The 13,418-nt window shown below is 36.5% G+C and overlaps 2 protein-coding genes across 2 annotated transcripts; one reads left to right on the top strand and one right to left on the bottom strand.

The window, feature by feature from the left end:
* Positions 1-453: 453 nt before the first annotated feature.
* On the top strand, positions 454-1,770 carry LOC136833541 (uncharacterized). Its single transcript, XM_067095763.1, has 2 exons — positions 454-514; positions 1,163-1,770. Exons 1-2 carry the CDS (start codon positions 454-456, stop codon positions 1,768-1,770), a joined length of 669 nt encoding a protein of 222 aa, XP_066951864.1.
* A 463-nt stretch (positions 1,771-2,233) lies between these two features.
* LOC136833120 (uncharacterized) lies at positions 2,234-4,209 on the bottom strand. Its single transcript, XM_067094769.1, has 3 exons — positions 4,004-4,209; positions 3,206-3,390; positions 2,234-2,882 (listed from the first exon to the last, which is right to left on the bottom strand). The coding sequence occupies exons 1-3, from the start codon at positions 4,089-4,091 to the stop codon at positions 2,592-2,594; spliced, it is 564 nt and encodes a 187-aa protein (XP_066950870.1). The 5' UTR covers positions 4,092-4,209; the 3' UTR covers positions 2,234-2,591.
* Between the last annotated feature and the right edge of the window lie 9,209 nt (positions 4,210-13,418).

Raw genomic sequence — 13,418 nt, forward strand, 5'->3', positions numbered from 1 at the left:
CACGGCATACAACCCGGCTGCCAACGGCCTGGTCGAACGGTTCCACAGATCCCTGAAGGCGTCCCTCATGGCCCGCTGCACCGCCGAGGACTGGAAACATCAGCTGCCGTGGGTCCTCCTCGGTTTGAGAACCACCCCAGAGCCGACAGCACCCCATCCGCAGCCGAAAAAACTACGGTGAGCCCCTCTTGGTCCTGGGCGAACTTGTGACAGAAGATCGCCACATCCCATCACTGCAGAGACTCCGCGACGTGGCCGGCAAGTTCGCCCCTTGCAAGCGCACGTACACCGAGAGGTCGGCCACCTTCACACCGCCAGAACTGTCATCCGCCACCCACCTCTTCGTCAGGGTCGACGCCGTCCGCCATGAAGAACTGGATTAGATTGACGAAAGAACAGTTCGCTCATCTGTTAAACCTGGTGACACCTCACATTGAAAAAGCTGATACTAAAATGAGGAAAGCTGTGTCTGCTGCACAGCGATTGACCCTCACTCTTCGTTATTTAGCAGCAGGTAGCCTATGTTACTTGGAATTGTTTATGCCTAGACTAGGCTAATATATCCTAGGCTTGGTGTATTAATTAGGTTATGCATGAAAGATGCTGATCATTTTGTATCTGTACACTGTTCGTTTTTGGGTTGCTATTCATGTTTGATAGATTCTTGTAGGAAAAAGTAAGCTTAGTCTAGGCTGGTGTACATTTTTGGATTTTCAGGGGAGGAAAGGACAAATTTGGTCTTGGCATAAGTTAGCCAAGGCCAAGATTAAGATTAAGGTATTCGATAAAATTGTACATAAGGCTACCCAGACTAGACTGCAACCTAATGGCAGGCATCAAAGTAGCCTAGGCTAGGTTAGTAAAGTATTACCAATCTCAAAACAACCACCTAACCTAACCTAGCTATACTGTCTATTAATTGGGTAACATAATTAAAAAATAATTGCGTGTTTACACAATTTATAATAAAAAAAAGTAAATTTTGTTGTTGCACTATTATATTTTAAACTTTATAGTTGATGACAGTATGGTTATTAATTAACTGATAATTCCAGATAAGCTGTAGTACAATATGTCAAGGCAAAAATGCAAGGTTTACAGTATGTACATTAGGAATATATATATTTATACTATTACTAAGGGAATTTTTCTCTCATTTCAGGAGAATCACAAGTTTCCTTTGGGTATCAATTTCGGATTAGCCATAATCTGGTTTCATCCCTCATACCAGAGACATGCAGAGCCATATACAACATAATGAAAACAGAATATTTAAAACTTCCATCAACTCCTGAGGAATGGAATGAAATTGCTCTGCATTATTTCCAGCAATGGAATTTTCCAAATTGCATAGGGGCACTAGATGGGAAAAGGGTGCTAAATGCAAAGCCCCCACATTCTGGTGCTGGTTTCCATGATTATAAAGGTCATTTTAGTATGATCATGATGGCATTAGTTGATGCATCTTATAAGTTCCTGTATGTAAATATAGGTGCTAATGGAAGAGCCAGCGACGGTGGGGTTTGGGATAGGTGTAGCCTAAAGGAAGCAATAGATAGTGAAGTTTTAAATATCCCATCATCATGTTGCTTACCTTTCACTGATAAGCAAAGCCCATATGTCATTGTTGGTGATGAGGCATTCCCAATTAAGCCCTATTTGATGAAACCTTTCCCAGGAAGGGAATTAAACAAAGTAAAAACTATATTCAATTATAGGTTGTCAAGAACAAGGCGCACATCAGAAAATGCCTTTGGTATCATTCAGTAGTATTTAAGGTGTTATCAAAACCTATCCAAACTTGTCCAAACAATGTAAAGGACATTTTGTTTGCTATAGTGGTTTTACATAATTCTATCCGTGCACAATCTAAGAATTTGTATGCACCCCTGAAATAAGAGAGAGTTTATCAAACAGTGGTTTGGATAGTAGTCCTGGACATGGCGGACGTAGTACCAGTGATGCCCAAAATGTAAGGAACACATTAATGGATTATTACTTTAATAATGAAGGGGCAGTACCACTCCAAGATGAACGAGCCTATATGCACTAGTGGACATTTTCTCCCATATGCCTTCGAATATTTGCATTTGTATATACAGTAATCTTAAAATAAAATTCATTATTTGTTCAATTGCTATTATTTACTCCTCAGTACTTATAAGAAAGTTATGAAGAGCGATGTGGAATTTAAATATGTACCCTGCGATACCTGGAGAAACAAACCCTGAAATTGCTTTAATCAACTTTATTACATAGAAAATGTTTAAAGCTGCATGACATCAATCTTGATTAGACTGAACTTTATTGTATACAAAATGTTTACAGCTACAGGAACTTGATTAGACTAGAAAGCCTGAGGTCTTACAGATCATGTATTTGAAATTCAAATTACCACCAGAGATTAAATACTGACAGAATTTAGCACCAAATTGATAACTACTGTTAACCTACTTTATCATCAGGTAGGCCTAAGCCATATTCCCGCTCAGTTTCCAGGACGACTTGGGAAATCCTAGCTGCTGCAACCTTTTGTCCATTTACTAGTAGGGACCTTATCCAAACCTCAACTGTTTTTCCCACACTGAAACCTAGGTCGTTAGGCGTACTGGTGTTGCCCAATTCTTTGAGGGTTTGCAAGCATTCTTCCTCAAATGAATTTTGTAGCATCCTGTTCTTACTACTGTTACTTGCTTTTGGTTCTGTAGAGATGAAGTTGCGGAAGTTGCTGGTGCAACAGACCGATCAGAACTTCCATTAGAAAGGTCAAAGCTGGGGGACACAGGTTGAGTTGAAGAACCCGTACTTGACTCTCCAATTTGAAATTCATCAAAAGTGTTTTGAGTAACCTCAATAACTAGAGGATTATCTATAGGATTTACCTGTAAATAAAAAAATATATATATTACTCTATTACGAATACTGTATGTTGATAACATAAACTGCTGTATAATGCATCAGTTTTAGGTAATGATGCATTAGTAATTCTGATAATTTAAGATTATGGAAGGGCAAGCATAATTCCCTTTACTTAACTAAAAATATTAGATTTTTCTATTGACCTTACTGACCTAACCTTACACTTTTGCTTACCTGGGCCTACAGCAGGTTTAATGTGCAAATTTGATTCTTAAATGCCAAGTAATTATACCTATTATTAAACTGTTATGTAAATAATGTAATACACATATGTATATACTCTTACTTGTTCATTAATGTCACTGGAATATGTAGGTTGTGAAGCCACTGTATCATGTAAAAAAGACATCAAATCAAACAATTCCCACTTGGAGCTTGGTTTACCACATGAACCACTTGGAGCAGCCTGAATTTTTTTATATTCATGGATGAAGTATCCCTTCAAATTACTAAATTTTGCCCGCACTTGATCTGAAAGGGGAAAAAATTATATTTAGCTTGATATAGAAATTATTAACTAATGAACTAAATATCTTTACAGAAATTATTTAGATATATTAAATGTTTCATGCTAGGGTAGCATGATGTCCTCTTTCAGGGCATGGGTTGCAGACTTGCCTACACGTTTAAAATCTTAGGTGAAGTGTGAAAAATTAGGTTAGGATGACCCAAGCTCTCTAGGCTAATTAGTATACAGTCGGCAGTAGTTCAAACTAGGCTAGGAATAGCTTACTTCTAGACCAGCCTATATAGGTCTTGGCATAGCATTGCCGCTGAAAAATAGAATAGTCCTAACTTTATTTACACAACCTGAGTCAGGTTCTGTAGCCTAGCCAGAGTCAGGTTCTGTAGCCTAGCCAGAGTCAGGTTCTGTAGCCTAACCAGAGTCAGGTTCTGTAGCCTACCCAGTCAGGTTATGTTGCCTAGTATAGCTACAAGCCTAAATGAAGCTAGAGAAGCACTAAAATATCACAGATTTGTGTTTATGTAATTTGATGATGCACACATGATAGCATAACGAGAGTAGACCTAGGCTATAAGACAATCTGATATTCCAGATATAGAGGAGTAGCAGACTTCTTACCTGTATGAAGGTCAGCAAGTTCCGGAAACTTTTCCCCGAGTCGCTTGGTGATTTCTTCATGATTCTTCATCTTGAGACCTTTTTTCATAGAACTATCATGCTTGCGGTGCCATAAGCACCGTCTCCCCCTCAAATCTTCTACCAAAAACTGCTCTGATGACCTTGAAATGCGCGCCCTCCCTCCCAGATGTAAACAAACGATAAAGTCGACGGTAGAGGGAGAGGTGGGTTGAATTCGATCGTTATCGCTTTCAAAATTCGTGACGACGACACTAAAAAGTCGTCGTCAAAACATTAAAAGTTGACGTCAAATTCAAAAGTCAACGGAAATATTGCTATATAGTGTGACAGCGCCTTAACTGGGCAGGTGGGAAGATTTCACTGACATTAGCTACTAATAACTCTATAGAAAGAGATGGATATTATGGAAGCAAGTGAATACACAAAATATTGAAAAAATCTTTGTGAGAGGAATTTCTCACGATGTAGATATTATATTCCTGATAACGATTAATTACTGCTTAGAGGCCACAATTAAAACAGCGTTACATCGCACTAACACCTTATCTACACTGCATAGCACACCATTGAAATTTCCCGGGCTCCCGAGTCGCGGCGCGCAGCAACATGCGCAATTACGGGACAACGAACATATTACACTACCATATGCGTATGTCTGTGTAACACACACACACACACACACACACACACACATATATATATATATATATATATATATATATATATATATATATATATATATATATATATATATATATATATATATATATATGTATATGTATATATATGGATGTATATATTATAACTGCGGTTGTGTAATCAAGGGACTCGTGGCAACAATATCAATTGCCAAGTACTGCATTTTGTAGTAGGAATTTTTGCTTCAAAACTATCCATAACTCAAAACCAATATGTTTTTAGTAACTTTTTTGGTGCATTACACTATCAGTGTAACATTGTGGTGATTTAATACAGAGTAAAAGTTCATTTCATGACATGATCACATAAACTTGCCAAGCCCATTTTGAGACAAAGTGTAATAGAGGGTATATTATTCACAAAAAATACCCTGCCTCCTGATGCAGAGGGGTATTTTTGAGCCTTGGGGTGTTTTACCTTGTATATATACCTCAGCTCCATCGTTATACCCTTTCTGTACCTTTGACTTTTTACAGTGAATCCAAGGTTCTTTTTGGGCACTTTCGTAGTTAATACATTTAATTTGTTAATTGTGGATAATGTGGGATATTGATTTGTCCTTGTTATTCCTTTTACCCTGCTGTTTTTTTTTCATGTCTTAGGCTACCGAACTCTGAACATAAAAGTTACAGATGGTGGGCCTGCCAACAAAATCATGTAACAATTTTATTGTCCTTTTTAGTATTTGTTTTATTTTTTACGAGCTGTGAGTTTTTATATTGCATATTCATGATTCAGAATTGTACGCCGGAAGAATTTAATATAAAAATAAATTGTAGTAGGCTGTTTTGTTGCACTTATATAACATTTGGATACGGAATTGAAAACTCGCTTTTGATATTTCTACTGGTTCTTTATAACAGTTCTTTATGCTGTTTTGCTTTATTTTACATTATCTTGCTGCTGAAAGTTAAATGCTGTACTTGCCTCTCTGTGAAGGCTATGTGAACAGATTTTTAGTATAATGATTTAGAGAATTGGTCCCAGAACTTGATATGATTCCGGTGTTCTGTGCACTACCATAATAATTTTGACATTTAGGCCCAAATGAAACAAGTAAAAAATGCTCTGAAGAAACCTCCTGCGAAATCGAGTTTTCTGTACAGCGTATAATGCTGTATGAAACTTCCAGCTACGGCCCATGAAACTCTTAGCCACGGCCCATGAAACTCAGCCACGGCCCATGAAAGTCTTATCCGCCGCCCATGAAACTCAGCCACGGTCCGGTGGTGGTCTGTGCTGTTGGTACGTATAGCGGTACAAGAAGTGCGGTTATGGCTGAAGTTAACCTTAAATAAAATAAAATCTATTCAGGCTAGAGGGCTGCAATTTGGTATGTTTAATGATTGGACGGTGGATGATCAACATACAAATTTGCAGCCCTCTAGCCTCAGCAGTTTTTAAGATCTGAGGGCGGACAAAAAAAGTGCTTACAGGAAAAGTGCGGACGGACAGACGAAGCCATCTCAATAGTTTTCTTTTACAGAAAACTACAAACGGGGTTGACTGCCCACTTTCTACAGTGGCTGAATGATTTTGTAACTGAGTGACGTTCTAGGCCTTGAAGGTTTCAGAAGTCACATGGTGGAGTTTAGTGTTAGTGGTGTTATATACTAATGCAGATCCAGAAAATACACTAATGCCCATTGGAGGTGGATATAATTTTTGCAGTCTGGGATTTTCTTAATAGTTTTTTCCCAACTTTCAGCCTTAAAATTATTATTTTTTTATGCGTAATTATACTTTTAAATATCTAACACCATATTATTGGTGGTGATTTCTTAAACAGAACTATGAACTTAGGTTTTTATGATACTTGCAACTCTCTTCAGAACATTTTTGCATCCACAAACTCACATGAAGATTCAGTTCCCGTTTGTTAAAGAGCGATTCATATCAAAGGGATTTGAATAGGATATTTGTTCAAGACATGCAAATGCTTTAGAGAGCGTGAACTGCTTCAAACCACATGAATTTCTTCCAACCTCTTTAATCAGGTTCATGTCGTCTGATGTCCAGGTCGTCCCACGCACGTGGTTGCCGTCCTCTTGTTCACTGAATGTCTGTTTTTTTTTCGCAATTATTATCTACATTTTTTCTTTAGATTGAAAATAGGGCATACTTGAATCCTTTAGTTTGTATTTATTTATTATTATTATTTTTTTTTTTTTTTTTTTGCAGTGCTGGAGAACAAAAGCAGGTAGTTGTTTTAGGCTTATACTACAAATTTCGGGAACTTTATTGAACTGCGTTTTTGCTTTGTCACTGCAAACTGGAAGTGTCCTATGAACAATTGTCGGTGAATGTATCGTCATTTGTATTGCTGCTCTTCTTGTGTAATTTTAGATATACTGAGATTTCCTTGAGGATATGTAGAGAAGAATTACTGAAAAATAAAATCACACTAAAGTGATAATGAACTCACTGAGCTGTTCTTATTGTAGAAATCGATTCGTTTGTTGTAATATAATAATAATGATAATAATAATAATAATAATAATAATAATAATAATAATAATAATAATAATAATAATAATTATTATTATTATTATTATTATTATTATTATTATTATTATTATTATCATCATCATTATTATTATTATTATTATTATTATTATTATTATTATTATTAGAACTGAAGTAATCTTTCTTCGTGCAGTATCTATTCTTCGCTGGTTCCGTGAAGCCTTTTATGAAGAGCTGTGTCGATGTTTCAAGACAGTCCACAGCGCATGACATCATCCTCTCAAGATCGTTTCATCACACTCGATGTCCTGCGTTATCAGTTTTTTATAGCTGGTTCCAACATTTTACGAGCTGCCAGATGGTGCTTACTTTTCCTCCCGTGAAGTGAATGAACATGGATACCCATTCATTCATAATTATTCATGATGATGATGATGAGCTTGAAAAGAAAAGAGGTGGTTTCTGTGTTGATTATGCACCGTCGTTTTCATCAATCTTTTTCCGCTTGTTTTAATACTACTTTGCTATTCTTCCCGGTACATTGCGTGTTTCATTCCAAACCTGAACTTTGTGAACCAATAGGTATAGAAAACAACGTTTTATGATGAATCTTGATGTGTGAGCATCATCGGTGAATGAATACGCGAAAATTCTTATTCCGAATTTAACATGCCATGCTTCCTTTTGTGGGAAAAATGTCCTAAATTTTCAAACATTTTGTTTTCCTGATGATGTGATTGCACGGAGAACTCCTCTTTCTTCATGAAAAGTGAATTCGATGAGATATTTTAGCTGTGCCTAAAGTGTATGAAGAAACATGAATGTCGTGCAACCTTCATATATTGCAGAAGATCTTCTCAAAGAGCAACCGTCATTCCCGACACTTTATATGCAACATCAGTTTCGTTTTTCATCATGTGCACAAACGTATTCCCTAAATATCCGTTTATTTTTCCTCTTCTTGAAAGTTGCGCATGACTATTCAGTAAGTGATAATGACAGCCGGGCTCTGTGGGCATCAGAAGAGGTAGTGGAGCTTCGTGCAAGCGAAAACAAGAGAGACATTGCATGGCGTTGGAGGCGGTGTGGATGATAATTCTTTTTCATATGAGAGAGACAAGGGTATTACTAAAGTGCAGCTTTTTTTGTAATATATTTTCACTAATTTGATAATATTATTTTGCATTTCGTTTGTTCCGTTTCATACGATTATCTAGACTATGTCATGTTCTAATAAAATGAATCAATCTCGAAAACTCCATGTATTTTTTCTTAGTGATGCCTCGCGCAATAATTCTTATGAACAATACTCTTCTGAAAGTGTATGCCTTGAGTTGATGCATCTCTTCTTATTCAGGCGACAGTAAATGCTGAGTCGTCTTTTTCCCATTTAGGTGGATGGTTTTAAATGCCTTGCTCTTGCTACTTGTGCCCCCTGCCCTGCTCCCTCTAAATATCTATTGCCTGGCACTTGTGCTTTCATCTGCTTTCTGATTTTATAGCCAGCAGAGTAGTGAATACTTCTAGTGAACGAATAAATATTAATATGAATCGTTTCTTCTGTATATTTCACCTTCTCTTTACACATGTCAAACGCAAAAGAAAAATTTTATGGTGGTTCAAGGCAGTCTGGATTTAGGGTTTCAGTCGTATTTGTTGACTTGGGGTAGTTTTCATGCCTCTGGCCTCTGCTCTCCCAGTAACTTTACAGTTGTCAGCTGATATTCCCAGGGTCTTTATACTTAATTGTACACATAACACGCGTGCGCGCGCGCTCGCACACACACACACACACACACACACACACACACACACACACACACACACACACACATATATATATATACATATATACATATATATATATATATATATATATATATATATATATATATATATATATATATATATATCAGCAAGATTACATAAAATTAGATGTTGATCTCCCGAGGACTTTAAAGGATTGAATTATTCAGCCTTGGCGAACGTGTGCAGTGTGTAAACATTTTTGTTAAATATGATATATATATATATATATATATAACATATAGAATACCGTGTGTTCACACACACACACACACACACACACACACACACATATATATATATATATATATATATATATATATATATATATATATATATATATATATATATATATATATATATATATATATATATATATATATATTATATTTAACAAAAATGTTTACACACTGCACACCTCGCCAGGGCTGAATAATTCACTTCTTGAAAGCCCTCATGTCCCCAAAGATCCACCTCTAATTTTTTGCGTAATATTGCTGATAAATAGCAAACAAACCTAAGCAAGAAAAATTAGGGCATTGAAATTACATGGCATACCAGACACTACTTTTAGAATATAAATTCGTGTAAATGGGGGCACTACTGAACAATTCAAAAGGTACGGTTGTGTGCGTGTGTGATTTTGTTTTTTTATTATCCGTATTGATTCATTGGGCTTCGTATAACATTCTTGTTTTATACATGGTGACGGTTAAAAGTATTAACGTATAGATTAGGATTTGCTTTGTAATTTCACGTAAATTGTCATTATACCTTTATTTTTTTTCCTTCTTGTCATAATTCATACTTTGCACACACATACATGCACTCACACAGACACACACACTCATATATATATATATATATATATATATATATATATATATATATATATATATATATATATATATATATATATATATATATATGTGTGTGTGTGTGCGTGTTTTAAGCTTCCTCAACATTGTGTATGCCGACGGCACCCGGGGTTCCATGGCTGCCATCTATCACATACTGGTAAAATCTTACTTAATTCAGGTGTTCGAAAGAGCAGAGGAACTTTTAGTTTGGTCGAATTCGTATTTTTTTTTTTTTTTTTTTTTATCAAATCCAGGAATTCGTGGCACCGATTATCACTCGGTTCATAATGATTTGGCGTCCTAATATCATTCCCTGTACCGACAGGGGAGCTTAGTTAACGGCGTGTCAGCCTCTTGCCCCGGATTCACACCTACCGACTCCCCTTTATCCACTCCTGAATATTTTCAAAAATTTATAGCAGATCTTCTCTCCGTCATTTACTTGCTGCCTTCTTTCTTATTTGATCAGTAAACTTCAGCGCCTGCTTTCATTTTGGAAAATTTCTTTACCATTGTGTTCTCATTATGCACATTGCCAAATCGCCTTTAACCTGCAAAGAACGTCGTACACTCATCTTCTCGGGCCTCCTCTCACCTGAGTAATGAAGGCACTGAACTCTGGGGCATCCTCTTTTTATTCTTTCCTTTTTTATGCGTTCAATACCGCCACTTCCTTCCCCTTCATACAAACCTGACTTTCAAAACCTGGTCATTCATCCTGAATTCCGTCTTCCTTGACACTCACCCTCTCTTCATGCCGAACTGTTAAGAGGAAATTCTATCATCTAAGGTGTAATTAGACCTCCAGAATGTCATTCACTTCTGGAGAGACTTAATGGTTCATTAATTACCTTCCGTAAATGACTGAGATAAATGAGCTTCTTTTTATGAACTGACCCACCCTAACCAAGTATGAAAGGAAACCTCCGAAGACTCTGAAAGCCTGTTTTGTTTAGTCATTATCAAATGTTTTCAATTGGTTTAATTATGATGATGATCGCTCTAACAGATTTCTTTCCTTTGTGAGGAATAAAATAGCCCTTTTCGTTGTAATTTATGTTAATGCTGGAATATGATGTCTTGCTTGATCAATTTTGTTATTTATGGTTAAAAAGTTGCATAAACGTGAAGAAATATAGTCCTGAAGATATGCTATTTCCGATTCTAAAACTTATAATGAAGGGGGTTTTCTACTCTCGAAGGCCAACTGACTTTTTATTATTGCTCATTATTTCATTAATTTAAAAGTTTTATTTTGGCTGCTATGGGAGAATCTTACCTGTTCAATGTAGGAATTATATATATATATATATATATATATATATATATATATATATATATATATATATATATATATATATATATATATATATATATATATATATATATATATATATATATTCATGGCTACCATCACTAAAAAGTCGTTGCTTTCCAGTCATTCGGGAGTTCGAGTCTCCCGGAAGAAAATTGCTTACCACTTGTAAATTCCCTTCCGGGTTATGTTACTCCGAAATTGAGTGAATTTCAAATTAAACGACATTTGTAGCTTAATGTTTCTGAATATAAACACTATCACGGTGTACTTGACGAAAATTAACACACACACACACACACACACACACACACACACACACACACACACATATATATATATATATATATATATATATATATATATATATATATATATATATATATATATATATATATATATATATATATATATATACAAACATTCCTCATTCTCAAGTACCCGTATACTGACCAGACATGTAGTCCAGTTGTATTTATATCTGTGTGCTAGGTACTTTAATCCTACACTTGCCTTCCTCCTCCTGTATGACCCCGCCCTCGTAACCTTGGGCTTTCTCTGCCTACATCTCCATCCAGGTGTTCGTGTTCAGTGTGTCCTCTTGCGTTTTTCTTTTGTTTCTTTGCTACGGTGGAGTGTACAATTTTTCTTGACATGCTGTCTTCAAAGCTGTTTCCGGTGTTCCCTGCCATTGTGTTGTTAGCGCATGTTATGAAGGCTTTCTCTACAACCAGTCTGGCCATTTTGTTGGTGTTCCTGTACAGAAAGCTTTTATTTACCAGTCCATTTTGTTTTATTTTTCCCAACAATGTTTGGCAACCGCCGACGTCTGATTATAATGGATTATGTTCTGTATGTGTTGTTTGCTTCGCTCTTTACAGGATTTGCCAGTTTCGCCATAGTACTCATCTTCACAGTCTAGACACGCTGCCATATATACACCACCTCTTATCTCACCCCCCTCTACAGAATTTGTTTCTAACTAATTTATTCTTAATGGTTTTTTTGTACCTGCCTATCAATGTGAAATTATCGAGCTTCCTGTTGATGGGTGTAATAGCGTTGTTAGTGTTGTTGTCCGGGCTGTAGGATAATTATTTTTTTCCAAACCAAATGTTCCTTTTCTATCCCTTCCCTCTCCCCAAAATAGTTTTTTCTTTCCTTGATGTGTGTCCGTTCCCACCAGTACTTAGGGTATCTTAATCTCCTAAAACTCTCCCTCACGTATTCCAGCACTTCATCTAAGCATTTGGGACTGCAAATCCTATAAGCCCTAATGGCTAACCCTGTCATTACCCCCATTTTTATTTCTTTCCTGTGACTGGAGAACACATGTAAGTATGAATTGGTGTGTGTCTTCTTCTTGTATACCTTGACTTTTAAATTTTCCATTTCCCTTTTTACCAGGACATCCAAGGAAGGAACTTTTCCCTCCTTCTGTTCTTCTATTGTGAACTTGATGTGTTCATTTAGCTTATTTATGTTTTCTAGGAACTTGTGTAGATCTTCCCTTTCTCCCTTACAAATAATCAAGATGTCATCCACTTGTCTTACTCATTTTACGATATTTAAGTTCCCTTTATTTACTTTGCCCACCTCTTCCATTTCAAACTATTCCATAAAGATATTAGTTAAGATTGGCGAAAGACTCGAACCCATGGCCACGCCATTTTTTGTAGATAATGGTTTTCACCCCACTTGAACATATTAACGCTGGGGGCAGCTGAAAAACTATTTTATCAAAACGTCATGATCTAAGGCGCATGTATAGACCCATTCCTCCATAATCTCAAATTTACAATCTTTTACGTTGATTTTAGACAATTCATCCATAAGGTTCATGGTATGCTTTAAACGCCTTCAGATAATAAACTCACCTATTTTCCCATCATGTTAGAACGGAATTTCTCCAGCCTCCTCTGCGGTGATCTCGTCGATGCTCCGAGCCGCCAAAGAGGAATTAGAGGAATTTATTTCTGGTGATAGAAATTCATTTCTCGTCATAATGTGGTTCGGATTCCAAATAAGCTGTAGGTCCCGTTGCTAGGTAACCAGTAGGTTCTTAGCCATAAAAATAAGTCTAATCCTTCGGGCCAGCCCTAGGAGAGCTGTTAACCAGCTCAGTGGTCTGGTTAAACTAAGATATACTTAACTTTTTTTCGTCGATGCCACGATCGGTTTTAGCGGCCACCCTTCCTTATGGATCTTAGGACTACCATAAATATATGGGATCTCTGGACTTTCCCCT

The sequence above is a fragment of the Macrobrachium rosenbergii genome, chromosome 51 (assembly GCF_040412425.1).
Source record: "Macrobrachium rosenbergii isolate ZJJX-2024 chromosome 51, ASM4041242v1, whole genome shotgun sequence".
Taxonomy (NCBI): Eukaryota; Metazoa; Arthropoda; class Malacostraca; order Decapoda; family Palaemonidae; genus Macrobrachium; species Macrobrachium rosenbergii.